Source organism: Protopterus annectens, chromosome 6.part0 (genome assembly GCF_019279795.1).
Source record: "Protopterus annectens isolate FY-2018-M chromosome 6.part0, PAN1.0, whole genome shotgun sequence".
Lineage (NCBI taxonomy): Eukaryota > Metazoa > Chordata > Ceratodontiformes > Protopteridae > Protopterus > Protopterus annectens.
Window position 1 is genome coordinate 388,459,252 of NC_056737.1, and position 19,179 is coordinate 388,478,430.

At 41.3% G+C, this 19,179-nt stretch overlaps 1 protein-coding gene across 7 annotated transcripts in view; it reads right to left on the bottom strand.

Annotated features, from left to right (window-relative positions):
- The window catches only part of RALGAPA1 (Ral GTPase activating protein catalytic subunit alpha 1), a 5,382,632-nt gene that overhangs the window by 2,137,999 nt on the left and 3,225,454 nt on the right, over positions 1 to 19,179 (bottom strand). For all 7 annotated transcript variants that reach the window (XM_044074134.1, XM_044074135.1, XM_044074129.1 and 4 more), the window contains one exon: positions 14,056 to 14,154. In XM_044074134.1, the coding sequence (XP_043930069.1) occupies positions 14,056 to 14,154 (99 nt within the window). The remainder of the gene's footprint in view (positions 1 to 14,055; positions 14,155 to 19,179) is intronic.

Sequence of the window (19,179 nt, forward strand, 5' to 3'; positions counted from 1 at the left end):
ATGAAACAACTCAACTCCTTCTGTTCTAGGAATACATGTAAATAAATCAAGGCATCCATAGTAAATCTTTGACCAAAGTGAGGGAGAAAGTCTACTCAAAAACTCCCGTGAATCTTTTAATAAATATAATGTATCTGTAAATCGATGAACACTTAAAATTCAATACCCATATCCAACTTAACATCAAGAAAACCCATATAAAACTTGGCCTACTGTACAGAAATAATCAATTCCTCTCCCCCCTCTACTCGACATACCTTAGCCACTACATATTTCCTCCCATCTCTTCTATATGGTGCCCCTCTGCTTAAAAATCTATCTTCTACCCTAATCTCCAAACTGGAAGTATGCTACAATAAAATTTCCAAATTTGCCACCAAGGCAAATTCCCTCTCTCATCACTGCACATCCCTACAAACTCTAAATTGGCTTGAACTCCCCAATCAACTAGACTACCTCCAAATTGTCTCAGCCCACAAATTAATCTTTCAACCCACCCTCTGCCCCGCACTATCCAATATTCTCCAACCTTACACCCCCCTCAGACCCCTTAGATCTTCTAACCAAAACATTATTTCCATCCACAAACCCAAATGCCCAGCCGGTCAACGTTTACTCTCCTTTTCCCTTGTTAAAAAATGGAATGCCCTTCCCTCTACCCTGAGGACCTGTGACAACCTACACTCCTTCAAAACTCAACTCCTCTCCTACCTGCATACTCACCGAAAATATAACTGCACACTTCACTCTATACCTCCCAAGCTCCCCTCTTCCTTCTCTCCTGGCTAACCTTCATACCTTCCATATTTCTCTCTGTCATACATTGCTAATGTAACTAACAACTACTCCCAACCCTATGCAAATTGCCTATCATCCTCCCGGACTCTTTCTTTAACGTCCAATGTTACCTAATTGAAGGACTACCAACTTGAATGCATTCTATCTACGGTTTGAACATTCAACCCTTTATTCAACCATTTGTATGTAAATCAATTTTATCTTTGTATTTTATTTGTACTTCTTAATTGTTTGATCATTATGTCTTGTAACATTGTATTATGGAGCTTTTCTCCCCGGGCCTCCAATGAAAATGGGCACTTTAGTCCAGTGGACCGCCCCGGTCACCAAACTGGAATAATAATAATAATAATAATAAATACTGGCTTCAATTTTTTATAAATGAAAGTAGTTCAACGGTATGTCTTTGAACCATGGGCCACCACTACCTATATTTTAAATTTTCCATGCCCTTGTATATTTTCAAAATTCCATAAAAAGAAAGATTGACTGGATTTTTAATTGTAAGAAATGTAGGGGTGTCTAAATATATTCTTCCTTCCAAAAGAAGTTCCTCCAAGAACAAATAAATTTTTTGGTATGCTATGCTAATTTCATTACGTGAAATTATAACATAGGTGCTGTTATCATATAGTATTTCTAACATATGTGCACAATATTGAAGGGAATCCACAATAATAATGGTGGCGGTTTGTGCTCCCATCTACGCAAATTTGGTTCTCTTAGCCTGGAAAAAAAAAACATGTTTTTAACTTTCCATACTTAAACTATTGTAGGTTGTATGTTTGATACCTGGACAATACGTTTATTCTATGCTCAGGATCAGTTTTTTTGATGGATGAATTTGTTAATTATTTAAATGATACTATATCATTTTTGAAATTTACAAGCCACTATAACAAAAAGGGTATGAATTATTTGGCACTTATATTAGGTCACATAAAAAAGAGTTATGTACTCACCATAAAGTTCCCCTTGTGCTGTCCATTTTCATTTTTTCCTTACATGTGGATTTGGGTCCGAGCCCTTGGATTTGACTCCGCCGTTGCAATAGCTCACGTCAACCAAAAAGCTCTTGAGCACCCTCTCTTACCCAAATGGCCTCTTTCCCAATAACCTCAGAGCTTGTTTGCTTATAATCACAAAAAATAATAGATTAGGAAATTACCTCAAATAAGAGTAGGCCCATTTCTGGCTTTCATAAGAGCCAATAAACAAATTTAGGTCAACTTGCTCATCTAGAAGCCAAAAAAAGGACAGGGGGATGGTGGGTGGATTTGTGAGAAAAAAAAATGAAAATGGACAACACAGATGGAACGTTATGGTGAGTATAAAACTATTTCACCTGATGTTGTCAATTTCCATTTTATCCTCATATGTGGGACAGACTCCCTAGCTACCTTTGTCCTGGATGGTCTTAAGAAGGACATTCTTTAGAGCCACTGAACCAAAAGAGGCCCTACCCACTACAGTTCAAATCTAGCTTGTAATGAGTAATAAAAATATGAGGGGAAGCCCAGGTTGCTGCTGCGCAAATCTCATCCATGGACACTCTAAACTGAAGAAGTGGCCACTGCTCTAGTGGAGTGAGCTAATAGGTTTTGGGAGTTCTAAACTTAGACTCTTGTAAACATACAAGATGCAGTCCGTAAATCCATTTAGCTAGAGTCACCATGGTAACTGGAAGGTCCAATCTATTTTCTGAGAAGCTTGAGGTCTTCAGCAAAACCCGTGGGCCCCCTTTATCCATAATGCAACCCCCAAGCTTCCCAAGTTCTGAGGCTATATGTATTATCGAATTTGAGCTACTCAGTCTCCCAGGAATATAGGCAAAGGGGTATGGAGAGAGGGTTGTGAGAATAAAGGACAAGATGGCCAACACACATGGAACATTATGGTAAGTACATAACTTCTTTATGTGATTTTGTCAATCTCGCCTTTATTCTCACTGATGGGGCCGTGTCCCAAGCAACCTGACTCTTGGGTGGCTCATGGGAAAATATTCCTCAGAACCATAGAACCAAAAGAGGCTCTACTCCTAGAAGCCAAATCCACTTGGTAATGAGTAATAAAGGTATGAGGTTTTGCCCATGTTGCTGCAGCACAGATGTTATCCAATGGTTATCTCACGTGAATAGCTGTTTTTTCCAGTTGAGGTACTTCAACTCATATGTCACCAAAGGTTCAAAGGGGGGGCAGATGATGTTAGACAAAATGAAATTAAGATACCAGGGGGTGTTGGATTTTTATATGGTGGTCTTAATAGTAGTTCCTTTCAAAAAGGCTTTACAAAATCTGTGTGACATGATCCCACAACCATTTTTTCCTATATGAAAATTGAAAATTACTGCCAACTGGACTTTAACAGTGGCTGCAGCAGCTCCTTTATTTTTAATTTATTTATTTTATTTATTTATCATTTGTTAACCACGAAAGTCCGACTTGGAACAAAGCCAATTTTCAGCGGAGGCCCGGGGAGAAATGCTCCAGATGCACGTCTTTATAACGTGGGAGGAAACCGGAGCACCCAGAGGAAACCCACGTGAATGCAAGGAGGACCACACAGAAGGCACCCCAGCCGAGAATCGAACCAGAGAACCCTCTTGCTGTGAGGCGACAACACTACCGCTGCACCACTGCGCCATACAATTTCATCATTCATTGAAAGGTTCTGCCAAAAATTCTACAACAGAATGTATGGGTGCAGTAAAGGGTTCTAACTGATTGTTGGCCAATGTAACAAATCTTTTCCATTTGCTCCTGTACAGTTTTTATGTAGACATTTTATGGGAAGATAGCAAAATATGTTTGAAAGGAAAGGAGAAAAAAACCTGACAATCAGGGAAACTGGAGCAGTCAAGCTGCTAGTTTGAGATTGTCCAGATTGGGGTGAACCATCCCTGACGGGTGAGTCAGAAGGTCCGCAGCAGGGTCCAGAATCCATGGTTCATCACGAAGATGAGGCTGAAGAAAGGGGAACCACATCTGACGAAGCCAATAGGGGCAATCAGGATTATTGTTGTTTCCAACAAACTTGCTTTCTGCAAAAACTTGGGAATTAGGGGGATACGAGGAAAGGCATAAAGAAGTCCTGGAGGGCAATCGTGAACAAGTGCATCCCTTGGTAACTCCCCAGTGGGAGGAATCAGGACAAAATAGTCAATGCATTTGGCATTGATGGGTGATGCAAAGAGATTGCAGCAAGGCTAGCCCCATGTCTTCTGCAACTTTTTGACTGAGGGACAATTCAATGTGGCAACAGCATGGCCCTGCTCAATTTGTTTGCAATCACGTTGGATTTCTCCATGATGTGCATTGCTACCAGAAAGCGGATGGAAGCCATTGCCAGACCTTCAGTACTTCTCAACAAAGGGGATACGATCTTGTTCCTCCCTGTTTATGTACCAGACTACAGACATGTTGTCCAACTGGACTGCTATCATTCCTAGAGGGAAAGTGTCTTGAAATGCTTGCAGTGCTAAAAGCACTGCCCTCATCTCTAGGATGTTTATGTGCAAGTGAGCCTTCTATTCCTGCCAGATTCCTTGGACTGTCTTCCGCAGATAATGCCCCCCCCACCCTATCGGGGAAGCATCCTTGGTCACCATGGCCTGGGAATGAGGGGGCATGAAGTGACGGCCTGGAGATACTAACGGAAAGTAAATCCACCATTGGAGATCCTTTTTGTATCATAATCCTGTGTGACACTAAGTTCCAAGACTGACCACTGTGCTGAAAGTTAACCACTGAAGTATTCCCATATGAAGACGAGCTAGGGGAATGAGTACGATTGATGCAGCCATATTTCCCAGTACCTAAAGAACTAGTTTTGCAGAGACTTGCACTCATGATTAATAGTCTTACATAACGGCAGAGATAGTCTACTCTGTCTTGTGGGATTCTTGCTACTAGTGTAGTCATGTTTATCTTTGCTCCTATGACAACTAAGCTTCAACACGGCTCTAGAGCAGATTTTTCATAGTTTACTGTAATACCTACAGAGGAACACAGTTGAAGAGTGTAGTCCCTGGCTTGTAGCAGATGATGCCTGGTCAGGGCAGTTCAGAGCCAGTCATCCAGATATGGAAACACGCAGAATCCTCTGCGTCTCAGGTGAGTCGCCAATACTGCCATACACTTGGTGAACACTCTGGGGGGTAAAGGGAGACCAAAGGGCAAAGCTCGAAACTTGAAGTGACTGACTCCTAGATGGAAGTGCAAGAATTTTCTGGATTGCCTTTCCAATAGAATGTGAGAGTACGCATCCTGAAGGTCTAAACAGCACATCCAATTGCCTTTTTCCAGGACTGGAAGGATCGACTGTAGTATCACCATCCAGAACTTGGCCTTTTTTACAGACTTAAGATTGCTGAGGTCTAAAATGGGTCTCCAGTCCCATTTTCTTTGGAACTAAAAAGAATCTAAAGTAAGTTCTGGATCCTCTCTGGTGTGCGTGGACTTCTTGGATGACTTTTTTTCTTAGCAACTTTTGGATTTCTAATGTTGTTTGTTCCTTTTGTCTGGGTGGAACATCTGGAACTGACTTGTTTATGGGAGCGGGGAAGGGAATGATGTATCCTCTGGATATTATGTCCTGCATCCATTTGTCATTTCTTATCTTTTGCCAGGTTTCGTGGTGCTGAGACAATCAACCCCTGACTGCCTCCACAGGCGAACAATCGGGCACTCCTTAAGGAGCACTGGAAGGGTGTACCAAAGAACGATTCTCTGCGATTTTGTGGGCCTCCTCTGCCGCAAGGGTGGTGTCTTCCATTATTGTTCCCCCCTCTGCCTCTAGGGAACTTTCACCCTGTGTGTCTTGGAAAGACCTCTGAGATATTATGAACCACATCTTCCTACTACCCTCTCTGACTTCTGGGAAAGAGGCTAGTAGGTGTGAAAAACGTACTCCAATAGTAGATCATGTCTTACCTTCTTGTTCACACCTAGTGAGTGTTTCTTTGGGCCCAAAAAGAGAAGAGCTATCAAAAGGGGTGTTAATGAAGGAAGACTAAAAGGGCTCGCCAAATTGTAAAGGCGCATCCAGGCCTGCCTCCTGAGTGAGATGCTTGAACCCACTGCCCTACTCATTTCATCTGCTACATATGATATAAGCCTCATGGACGAATTAACAACTGAATTTAGGGTGGCAAGCTCAGCACTGACTTTATCTGCTGCCACATCAGCTAGAGCTCCTTGGAGGGAGTCTGATAGGTTCCTTTAACAGGCCCTTCTGCAATCTAGTGAAGTGGGTAAGATAACTCAGTGACCATAAGGCAGACATCGCTGTTGAAAATAAGCACTTCCCATACCTATCCATGGTCATGTAATCCTTATTCGGAGGATGGATACAAGAGCTGGTCTCGGAAAAGCTCCTTTTTAGTGGCCACCACCACGACCATGGTATCAACTGCTATATCTTTTGTGAAAAAGGTCGTGACTTTAGGGGCTGCAATATATTTATTTGGTGTCCTAGGAGTGGGATCTATGGTTTCTGGGGTATCCCAAGCCTTCAGAGAGAAGGAGGGGTCACCCAAGAGATTGAAGGGCAAGACCCAAAGGCCTTCAGGTAAACTGACTCCTCGGCCAAAGGGGAGGTGGACTGCCAGTCACTTCTGTGCTTTAAGATTTCCAGGATGTCTCCAAAGGAGACATCTTCAGGAGGTGACTGTGGGGACCCTTCTGCTTCATTGAGGTTGGTATCAGATGTGGTTGACTCCTCTGGGGAGTCAAAATGCTTCCTCTTGCATGTCCTCTTTGATAGGACCTCCTCAGTGGTATATTCTAGGGAGGTTTCAGAAGAGGGGGAGTCCCCTGCTGGACATCCAGAGGCCTAGGGTCTCTGAGTACCAGTGAAGAAGGTAGGTGAGAAGACAAAGACACTGGACAGAACTGGGAGGAAGGTCCGAAGGAGACTGTGTCTCAGACTGAAAGATAGTCAGAACCCTCCTCATAACTTCAAAATCAGTCCGCCCCTGTTCTTAAGAACTCCACAGATCCGACAAATGAGTTGTCGGAGCCGATGGAACCTCTGAAGCAGAAGATGGACGCTCAGAAGCTGAGGTAGAAGCAGAACTCACTCTAGCCAAGGCCTCCAGGGGAAGGGGTACGGGGACAGGTGGCACTTTGAAGATTCAAGGTTATCTCAAGTCCAGTAGCAATTGGAGCACTTGATCCAGACGGTACAGCAGTAGATGCTTGGAGGTAGCCATTAGGAGCTGATTGTCAAGATATGGAAACACCTGCATTCCCCATATGATGCAGGTGCACTAACACTGCCATTACCTTGGTAAACACCTTGGGGGCTGTGATGAGACCAAAATGCAGGGCTTAAAACTGGTAATGATTGGCTCCCAGAAGAAAGGAGAGGAATCTCCTGAGTGCTTTGCTCTCTTGATATGATAGTAGGCATCCTGGAGATCCATGGACCACATCCAATCATCCTCCCAAAACGGAGGTAAAATGGACTGAATTGTGACCATCTGGAATTCTGTTTCACAAATTATTTTAGATGACTGAAGTCCAGAATGGGCCTGAGGTTCCCAGTCTTCTTTGGTACTAAAAAGAATCTCAAATACACTCTGGATTGTAACTGGTCTTAAGAGACAGGTTGTAAAACTTTTTTTTCTAGCAGCTTTGTAACTTGTGTGTCTGCTGAGTCCAACTGACTGCGTGGAACATTGGGGGCTTTTTTTCTTTTTCTGAGGTGGAAGAGAAAAGGAAATGAATAGCCTCTGGAAATTATCTTTAGCACCCAAGAATCTTAAGTTATGTTGAGCCAGGCTTGTGGATGCAAAGATAAGTGCCCCCCCCCCCTCCGACTGCAGCAGTTGGGCAACTGTTCAGGAGCGGTGATAGGTGCTCTCAGTGAAAGGACTGTGAAAGGTCTGACTGTGCAGTCTGTTTTGCCTCTAGGGTGTTGTCCATTAGCATTACCTACCCCTCTGAAACAGGAATGTCTATCACTTGGAGAGTTGTGGTAAGAACTCTGTAATTTACAGAACCACATTTTTCCCAGAACCTTAATTCTTGGAGAAGGATCTTTGCAGGAGTTGAGAAGTGGATTCCCACTGCAGAGAGTCTTACATTCAAGAGCCAACAGGATGGTATATTTTACTTCGGGTCCAAACAGATTTGAACCGTCATAGGGAGCATTAACAAAGGATGACTTAAAGCCTTCCATGAAATCACACAGATGTATGGTAAGGACAGTGCCTGCCTCCCTAACTGTGCCACCAGCTGCACTGGACAGCAAGCATGTGGCCATGTTCGAGATGGATTGTAGGGTAGAAAGCTGGGAGTCCACTGTTTTCTGAGCATCCACAGGCAATAACCCGAAGGGAGACCTGAAGATCTCTCTGGTCAAGTCTCTCTGTAATCTGATCAAATGAGTTAAGTAACTCAATGATCTAAGAGCAAAAATCATTGATACATATGCCCACTTCCTGAACCTGTCCATCGCCCTCAACTTTCTGTTAGGGGGATGAACAGAGGAACTCTCTTCAGATAGTTCTTTTCTTGTGGCTGCTGCTGCTACCACCACAGCATCCAGTGGGGGACCCTTGCTCTAATGCTTTCTCTCCTTGGGTGTAGCTAATATATGATCCATTTTCTTGGGGATAGGCTCCACCATGTCAGGGTCTGATCATAACCATTGAGCCATAAGGCTGACAAGGGGCTCAACAGGTGGTACCAGCCAGAGGGATGCTGGGCTGACACCAAAGGTTTCCAAGAACACGGTCTTATCAGGTGATGGGTGTGATGCTCATCACTGCTACAAATGTGTGATGGCCACCAATGCCACAAATTTATGACTCCCCACACTGGGCCAGTAATCAAGGAGCCTGAATCCTCACCACTGACACTGGAGAGGACGTGCATTTGAAATACAAATGGATACACTCAGTATTTTCAGATACAGATCTCTCTGCATCAAGTACAATTTCCCTTAAGAGCACACAAGGAACACACTCAAGCCAGGGTCTGGATGTCTCCATATCTGTCTCCCTCCAGGTTCCCAATAAGACTCCCCACTGGTACAGCTGCAGGGTTACGACCTCAGCCGAGTAGCCAAAAGTCCTCTAGCACCTTTTCTGTGAACCCAGTGCTTTGTGTCCCCGCCCCAAATAGTTAACACACACACACACTAAGTTTTAATTTTCACACACACACACACACACACACACACACACACACACCCCTGGGAAAGGCTGGCACAGATTATCCATTCTACCAGCTTTGCCCAGACTATAAGGTTGATTCACCAACACCAGTCAGTTACTATAAGGCTCTTACAAAGCATATCCAATTATACTGTGCAATATTAATACTAATACAAATGACAGTAGTTGACCAAGACAGCTAGGCCTTCTGGAGTGGCCCACACAGTATCACCAAATAAATATAAGTACCTCAAAGGTTAGATACTTTTCTACAAGGACCAACCACAATAAAAGTTTTAAATATATTTAATAATAAATAAGAACATGAAAATATTACAGTTAACCAAAGAGTTCAAATCACAGAAGATACTGAAATTAACACTGATGGACAGATTCACACAAATAAAGAAAAACACTCTCTAAACTAAGCTTCACTAAATTCCTGACTGAATCTAAAGTAATTACTGTTCCCTAGTTAAGTTACTTACTACCGCAAGGCAAGATGCTGTGGGTGAGGGTCTTTCTAGTCAGGTTCCCCAAACAGAATACTCAATACTTTTGAGATTTCTCTTTGTAATATTTAAAATATAATTTCCAAGAGGGCTGGCAGAATGACCTCATCTGGTCACCTGACTAAGTTCTTACAGTATTCCCCTTTGAAGATGGGACATGAATTCAGCATAGACAGCTACAATATATATCTAAATATTTATGGCAGTGCCTAGGGTTTCCCCTCTTTTTACTGAGGTAATGAGCAAAGGCTTTTTCGCAGAGCTAGCATCTCCGGTCCTACTCAGCACTGTGGGGTACAGTTTTCATGGCTTAACAGCTCATTTACATTTCCCTTATTTTTTCTTAAAGTAAGCTAGCTGGTACATTTAATTCAGTTGCAATAATACATGTATATTTCTTTTCATTTCAGCAGAGTACACTGTTGATAAATTTTAACACAAGCGAACCTCAAATACATTTTCAGCACAAGCATCTGTACAAATCAGTTTGATATACAAATGACATACAGTTCTAATACATTTGTAACACAAACAATCTTGTAAAAGTCAGTTTGAAATTCAAAGGACACAGCATTCTTTGCAAAACTCCAGATGGCTATGCTGACACTAGCCCATATCATGACATCAGGTTTTGGGACAGCCATCTCCCTCTTTGTTTCATCAATTCGAGGATATCTCCAAAACTGACGTCTTCAGGAGGAGGATAGAGGGGACCCCTGTTTCTCTAATTCAGTGTCTTCAGTGAGACTCTGGAGAGGAGTCAATGTGCTTCCGTTTGCACCTCTGTTTCTTGTGTTGACCTTCTGGGGGAGTTACAAAAGGGTCTGTATCAGACTGGGAACAGGAGAAGCAGGCATCCTTGGAAGCCCTTGGAACAGACTGTCCCTGTCTGGAAAGATGATGATGAGAAGCAGCACAGCCCCAGCTAGGGCATGGGTGGAATCAACTCAGTTGGAGACACCTCCCTCCTGGAACCTGCCAAGACCCTTTCAAAGGCTTTGGAGATTGAAACCACAACTGGTACCAAGGGGTCTCCCTGATCCAAAGATGAAAGGAAACCCTCAGCACTGATAATTCCAGGCCCTAAAGCAGACCTCGGACCCAAGCTATTGTGGGTCGAAGCACCGAGAGGGAGAGAGAGCTCTGAGAATTTCAGTGTCAACTCAGTCCCCCAGAACCCAGTGTCAAAATTTGTCTCAGAGTCTCCTCTCGATCTGATGGCATAGGTGTCGAAAGACATAGGGAAACTGTCAGCAAGGTGGTTAACATCTACAGTGTCGACAATGGTTCTCATGAGTTGCGTCAGGATCAATATAACCAGTGCCGAAGACTGGACTGATATGGGATCTATGAGTGGTAGGGGTGTGTGTGATGGTCAGTACTCAGTACTTTTCCAGGGGACAGTACCAGGATAATCCCAAGCTGGATTTGTGTCCTCAAAAATTTCCTTGTCATCCAGTCAACATCTTGCTCTGTAAGACTCCAAGATGATCAAGCAGTTGAAGCCAAAGATTATCTCTTCTACTGCAGATTAGGAGAGTGCATTCTAGGAATGACCGGATCCAGACCTTAACTTGGTGTTGGATAGGAAGTTCAGAACTGATGCATCATCACTTCCAGTCTGCATGCACTTATCGGGTTGGGCCTGACCGAAGGTGAGAGCTCTGTAGAGAGGTTTTTAGCCATTTTTGCAGATTTATCTTTTTCTTGACTCTTCCCTTTGGATTTTTCCTGCTTTCTGGCCAAGGAAGAAGAAACTGAATGTAGACTTGTCTAAACATGGGCTAAACTCTTGGCTAGGCTTATAAGGGCCTCAAGGCCAATAGCCTAGTAAACTCCATATGATCCTATAAGGCTCTGTCTGAGCAGGAAGGAGCCCCTTCAACGCCAGCTTGTCCCTCCTGAACTATAGAGCTCTTGCACTGAGGGCAGCACAAGCCTAACAATCAACATCTAAATGGGGAGCACCCAAACAATATACACACTTAAAGGGTGCGGGTCCTGTTGTAGGAGCTTATGTCCACACACTGAACATTTTTGCAATCCCAAAGACACTGCCATTCTGAAGTCCATGTAAACACAACAGACAAAAAAAAAAAGAAGAAGAAAAATCACAACTATGACAACACATATACAATTACAGTACTCTAACAATACTAAGGGCAATACCTTTAAAACTAGGTAATAACTATGGAATAACTATACCTAAATTCTGTTTAAAATCTATATAATATTATACATTTATAGAAAATTACTCTAAAAGAAGAAAAGATTTCAATATAAAGAGAAAACTCTCTTGACAGGAGGAGGAGGTCAAGGTTGACAGTAAGGGTAACACAGTGCTGTATAGAGCTCCTCTGACATGTCCGACTATTTCATGTGGCAAATGAGATTGGAGCTGCTATGGTGGAGTACAGGGAATTATGGGTATGAAAGGAGTGAAACCTCTGGATCCAAAGAAGCTACAGATTCAGCGCCAAGGTCGGATCTGGCCAGATCAGACAATCCATGTTTGAAATGGACAAAGATAACATTGGATCAGTGAGTATATGCAAAGAGAAAGGGTTAGAAGAGTGCAAAGTGAAAGGCTAGCTTTGGTGGAGCTTTTAGATGAGTCTAGAACAGAAGACACCATTCAAAAGAGGTAACTGGTAGGGTGCAAGAAAATGGAAGAGAGAACATAAAGGCAAATTACAAAGGAACACGGAGTAAATCTGTAGGTCTCACACACATGCAGCAAAGTCCAGACGGTTTAGTCGTATATAATTGTTTGCACAGATATTTTTAAACCTGAAGTAAATTTCAGAAGACTTTTTTTTTATCAGTTAGATAGTTAACTATTGGAGATATGACTGGCGAGGCAGAGGAAATTGAAGTCTTTTGGGAGTGCAATGAGCTGACAGATTTTAAAAGCACATTACAGAGTACTTTGACAGAAATTCTGGGACAGCAAATGTTAGCAACTAAGAAAATAAATCTTTTGAGCTGGGACACTGGATCTGAGTTGCTTAGACAAAGCAATGCTTTAACTAAATTCAATGCTACTGGTGGCCAAAAAAGCAATTACTAGAAAACAGAAATCAAAATCAAAATCAACTGTGATTAAAGTACTGAATACTGAAGAGACAGGACTGGAGGTGAGTTTTTTGGATGAAGCAGCAAATTCCATAGAAACAAAAAGAATCTGTGGGAACAACACAAGCAGAGTAGTAACTCAGGAAGAAGAACAAGGTTTACTGGAAGGCAGAAAATGAGCAATGTATATATTACTGGAGTGAATGAAAATTGTTAAAAACATACAAGTATATGACAATAATTAAGCTAAGTTTTTTTTCTACTAATGTATGCAAACTTACTGCAACTTAAGATGTGATGACTTGATTTTTTTTAAATAAAAGTTTACATAGCCTAGTACCTACCTATGAACCTATAGTGGCACAGGAAAATAATTTTCTTGGGTGGCGAAAGCCAGGGTACCTTTGGCTAGGCTTATATAGGCCCTAGGGCCAATAGCCTAGTACCTACCTATGAACATGCATTTAATTTCATCAACACTTGATTTTAAACTATGCAGTACATACATGACTGCTAGAATAATGGTGCATATTCAGGAACTCGGACAGAGACTAAAGGTACTTAAAAGCTCTTGAAAATGTACGTACACATTAACATTCATAATAAATATCTCCTAAAGGACTGACCTCTAAAGTGATGCAAACTATTTAAAATATTTCACTTGATAAAATGTTTTTAATCATGTCCCCAGAGTAATAGTACCTGTAGAAATACTGATGTAACAGTCTCCTTGATGTTTGGTTTCCAACTCATAATTAGGAATAGATTTTTTGAAACCAGACAGTACAATAACACATACTGGAAGCCTTACAGTTTTGGAATTTATATCATCTGGATAAGTCTATGCTTTAAACCATGCTTTCTTTCAAATCACAACATTATTAAAAGTAAGTCCGAATGAAAAGTAACTGGCATGATAAAAAGGCGTACAAAGGTGAATGGGCAAATTAGCTACAGTATTCAACAATTTTAAATCAGCCAAGTCTGAGCTGCCTTCTTAAACTAGTGAAATGAACCAAGCAATCAGAATTTTCAGAGAAATCAATGCCACAAAGCTAAACCAAGAATCCCATGGAGGACAAGTATTAGGGGTTGGGGTTGGCATAATGGTTAACTTGTTTACTACAAGGTTTAATTCTCACCTTGGGGAATTGGCTAGGCTTAAAATAACCTGCAAGGACAGCTAGCCTAGTACTTACCTATGTATGAACAAACGAACAGTTTAGCAGCTCCTCCTAAAAAAGTACATCTACATTTGTGCTGTTGCACAGTACAAATAAGAAACAATACAATGCACAGGAACATTTGTAAAACCTCTGTGTTACACTGTAAGCCTTCTGAAATTCATCAACAATTTTCATGTTTATCAACTTTACTTTACTCTGCAGTCTATTCAATGTGAAATGGTTAAAAATTTAATATATTTCATTATTTGATATGTGAACTTGCAACAATGCAATTTCAATCTTTCATTATGACTTCACTACAACTGGAGGTAACAATCTTACCTTGAAAAGCCATGGTGTCAGAATTCTTAAAGGAGGAATAAGTATTGGTGGGGAAGGTGAATTCTGATTATCAATGGATATTCCAAGGTTATCTCTGATCTGGAAATATGAAGACGGAAAGACTTAATACAATTTCACTGTCAATGAAGACTTTATATATACATATACATATATATACATACACACACACACACACACACACATATATATATATATATATATATATATATATATATATATATATATATATATATATATATAAATATATATTTTTTTATAAAATACATATAAAGAATATGTGGGCATATATAGTTTTGTATACTTTTTAACTAATACACGTTTAGTCCAATTAGAAAACATTTAAACAAATAAATCTAATACTCATTTAATTTCACACACACAGATGAATTACATTGCATCTAAAACTTCATATACAGCAAACACTTCTCCAAAACTTCTTTTTTTGCAGAGGGCAAGCCCTCCTGCAGCCTCATGTGGGAGACAAAGCCCCCCCCCCCCACACACACACTCTTATTTAAATATATTGCATAACTGGAGAGAAAAGAGAAAACTCCTCACACAGTGAACAGGGCCGGTGTTAGCATTCTGGGGGCCCCCAGCAAATGTCAAATTGGGGGCCCCCTCGCCACTTCCAGTCTAAGTATCACCCTGTCACTGCCACTCCTTCCTTTTAGTTCATGCTGCAGGCTTTAGGAGTAGTACACACAGAGTGACCGAACTACAATGATGTTATTATAACAGGCCTACATACTACACTATGTAGGCCCATCTCACAAAGGGACATTTACAGTTATTGGCATTTAGATGTAATAATGATTCATTACAACAACTCTATGTACAGGGCTGAACTAATGTGCAATAGAGTCCCAGGCATTGCTTACTGTTTCAGACCACGCAAAAAAAAAAAAAACACATCCTCTACAGCTCCCATTTGTTTCCCCATGTTGGGCTTCCCACATTATGCACATTACATTTTTTTCTTCCATTTCTCACATTTTACCTTTTTTCTTCAGCTTTTTCAAGAAGCTGTAACTTTATATATATGCTCTAAAGTGCTTTTTAATGTTTTTTCTTTTAACTAATCATGGCTTGAACAGAAATTATGATTACGGAAAGAAATGCAATGTTGTTGTTCAGCTTTAGTTTTCATAGGTTCATAGGTTCATACTAGGCTATCTGCCCTAGGGCATTTACAAGCCTAGCCAGAGTGTGTTTGGCTTTCACCACCCATTTTAAAATGAATTTCGCTATGCCCTTTTTCGAGGTTAGTATACTGTGCATCTAACAGTGACACAGAAGTGATACCCGGAGTAAATCTACGATCTCCCATCCACTCATCAAGATTCCTCTTGAAGAGAGTCAATGAGGGACTCTGCCTAACCTGGACTGGGATTTTATTCCAGAGTGAAGGGAGCCTCTGGGTTATGAATCTGTCCCTCCAGCATGTCCTATTTATTTCAGTGCTGAGGTTCAAGTCTCTCGAGCGTGTAGCTCGATGGGATTTGGATTTTCTGAGGTGCAGCATTGTCCATTAATTCCGGGTTGGATATGGCTTTATACGTCAGGCACAGATCGTCTCTGAGCAGGCGGTATGCCACTGAGTAGAGCTGGAGTTTCTTTAACCGGGCAGCATATGGCATCTGTTTGAGCCCTTTGATCCTCTTGGTGAGGTACTTTTGGGGTCTTTCCAGTTGCTGCAGGTGTCTGGTAAGGTACATCCCAAAAGGGGAATTGTACTCAATTATGGGCCTGATGAGGGATGAGTAAAGAGGCACGATGACTTCCTCTGATCTAGATGTGAATCCCTTCATGATTAGGTGGGCTATATAAAATTATTTTCTAACCACTTTGGCCACGTGGTTGTCGAATGAGAGATTGCTATCAACTTGGGTCCCCAGGTCGCTAATAACTTCTTCCGTACTTAATCGATTACCATCTATGTGGTAATTTGTGGGCACTTTGTTTTTGCCAAAGGGGATGACTATACACTTTTTGGCATTTAGCTTGAGGCCATGGCTCTGGCACCAGTTGTCTGTTTCTGAGAGACCCTTTTGTAGGATGCTCGTGCCGGCTGGAGAGTCGATTATGGCGCCCAGTTTGCAATCATCTGCGAACTTGGTCAGCCACAGTCCTTCCGTGTTGGCCTGTACCTCCGAGAAATATATACTGAACAAGAGAGGTCTCAGGACTGAGCCTTGTGGGACGCCACTTGTAACTGGTTTGGAGTCTGACATGGCTCCAGCAATTCTAACCATGTGGGTTCTGTCCTTGAGCCAGTTTGCAACCCATCTAGTGACATAGGGGTTTATGTTTAAGCGGGTGAGCTTATCTATAATGCCTGAGTGGGGTATTGTATCGAAAGATTTTGCGAGGTCCAGGTAGGCTGTGCGGACCACCTTCCCCTCGTCAATGGCCTTGGTGACTGTTTCAAAGAAATCGACCAGGTTTAAGAGGCAGGATCTGCCCTTAACAAAGCCAAACTGGGTAGGATCCAGTGTCTGTAGGTCCCCAATATCTTTATTTATGAGGTCCATGATGGTCCTTTCCATAGCTTTGCAGACCAAGCTAGTCAGGCTTATGGGGTGATAGTTTCCAGGATCTGTTGAGGCACCACCTTTGTGGAGAGGGACCACTGCTGCTGTACGCCACTCTTTGGGTACATATCCTGTAGTAAGGCTGAAATTGAACAGCAGTTTTATGTTTGGGTTTAGTTCTTCTTGGAGTTCATGCAGGACGCAGCCCGGGACACCGTCTGGTCCCATTGATGCTGTGTTTTTTGCTTTGGAGAGGGCAGCTCTTACCTGAGCATCTGAGATGTCAGGGGGGCAGCACTCTGCTGGGATAGATATTTGCCCTTTTGGTGGGGAAGGGGGGGGGGAGAAGTTTGCGCTGAACCCGTCAGCTAGGATGTTGGCAGTGTCTGTGGGTTCGGTGTATTTTTTGTCATTTTGGACTAATTCTGAGCATATCTGGGAATTCCCACCCAGGTTTCTAACATAACTAAAGAAAGATATAGCAGCAAGAACGGAGAAGTGGAACACAGCAGGCAGAGACGAGATGATCCTACAGTAAATATCCAAAACTACTCAGCTTGTAGTAGAGTAATATCAGAACACTCCAAAATGGTTAAAAGTTTATTTGTAAAAAACGAGTTAGCGCTTTCACCTATTCAGGCTTCATCAGACTCAACACAACTGTGCTGTCAATCATTTAATATATACTCCAAAAGGCGGGAAAAACAATCATTAATATAATTTAAAACAACTGTCAGCAAAGTAAAATGCTTACAAAAGCAGCCAATTAAAACATAATAAATAGACAACATACAAGAAACTTATATAAATGTATGTATGTATAAGTAGATGTCAAAATGCTGACTAAATGTGGCAAATCACAGAGCCAATGCATTAAAGGCCAACAGAGTAAAAAATGTGTATATGTATACATCACAAAATATGTGCCAATTATAAAACATAAAAGTAGAAACATGAAAAGTAATAACAATGATAATACATCGCTCTATATGTGAAAATGTTGTGCATATAGATCGTCTCCCCAACAAGAATATCAAGAAAATGTGGGAAGTCAAGGGAAAGGAGAAAACTTAGTTTTTAATCTCTCCTCCCATACATTAACATCTAATGAGAAATCAGTTTTGTTAAAGGGTTTATCTTTTATACCAACCACACATAGTGTATTTGAAGAAACTATACGGGACTTTAAACTTTTTGCTCGCAACTTGTCCCTTAAGTTGTTTTTTAGTAATAATAGTGATTCCACCATTAACACAGGGTTCCACCGTCCTAGTGTTTTTGTCCCCCAACCACATCCACTACTTGCTGCTTTTACCAAATTAGTAGAGGATGATTTATATAAGATGAGAGACAGCAACTTGAAACGTTCTTTTAATCGATATAATCTAACGTTTCAAGAGAATGTTGCTTTAAAGAAGCTGTCTAGGGATGGAGATCTATCTATTAGACCAGCTGATAAAGGAGGTGGTATAGTAGTGATGGATACTGAATATTATGTTCGAAAGATGTTTTTTATGTTGAGTGATGCCCAATTTTACCAGCCTATTGATTTAGATCTTGTTCCTTTTTATTCACATAGAGTACATTCTGAATTGTTGAACTTATTAAATAGTAACTTGATAGATAATAATCTTTTCTTGTTCTTAGATGTGCCCATGCCCACTATTCCGTTGATTAACGGCCTCCCTAAAATACATAAGGATTTGATGGATCCACCCCTGAGACCGATTGTAGCTGGCAGGGGATGGATAACAGAACCAGCATCTATTTTTATAGAGAATAATCTGAGACCCATTGTTGATAGGAATATTTATATTTTAAAGGACACACAACAGTTTTTGTTAGATCTCTACCAGCACTTGAGAGGTCCACTTGGAGGAATTGATTATATTTTTGTGACAATGGATGTAAAATCTCTATTCACTGTTATACCCAATCAAGTGGGTATAGATATGGTTAGACGTTACCTAATTCGTGAATCTATTTTGACTGACTCTAAGATTAGCCTTTTGACTTCCCTACTACATTTAGTACTTTCTAACAATATCTTCTATTTTGAAGGGAGATGTTTTTACAGAAGGATGGCGTAGCTATGGGCACTTCTTGTGCCAATAGCTACGCCAACCTGTTCATGGCAGAATGGGAACATGAACATATGCATGGTTTACCTGCTTTTATTGAACATGTCTCATTTTATAGACGTTTCGTGGATGATCTCTTCCTTTTGTGGAAAGGGGATCATCAAGAATTATTGAGCTTTATAGATTCTATCAACACATCCACTACTTATCTAAGTTTTAGCCATGAAATATCAACCACCAAGATATCTTTTCTAGATATCTTTGTTGAGAAATTACCTAGTGGGATGATCAATACAGGAGTTTATAGGAAGCCCTGCCACATAAACACCTTGTTACATTGTTTCAGTATGCATCCCCCTTATGTTTTCAACAACATCATCAAGGGACAGGCTACCAGAGTTTCCAGGTATAATCCCAGTGAATCTGGATTTGACCAGGATATGAGTATTTTACATCAAAGGTTATTACATCGAGGCTATACTACCAAC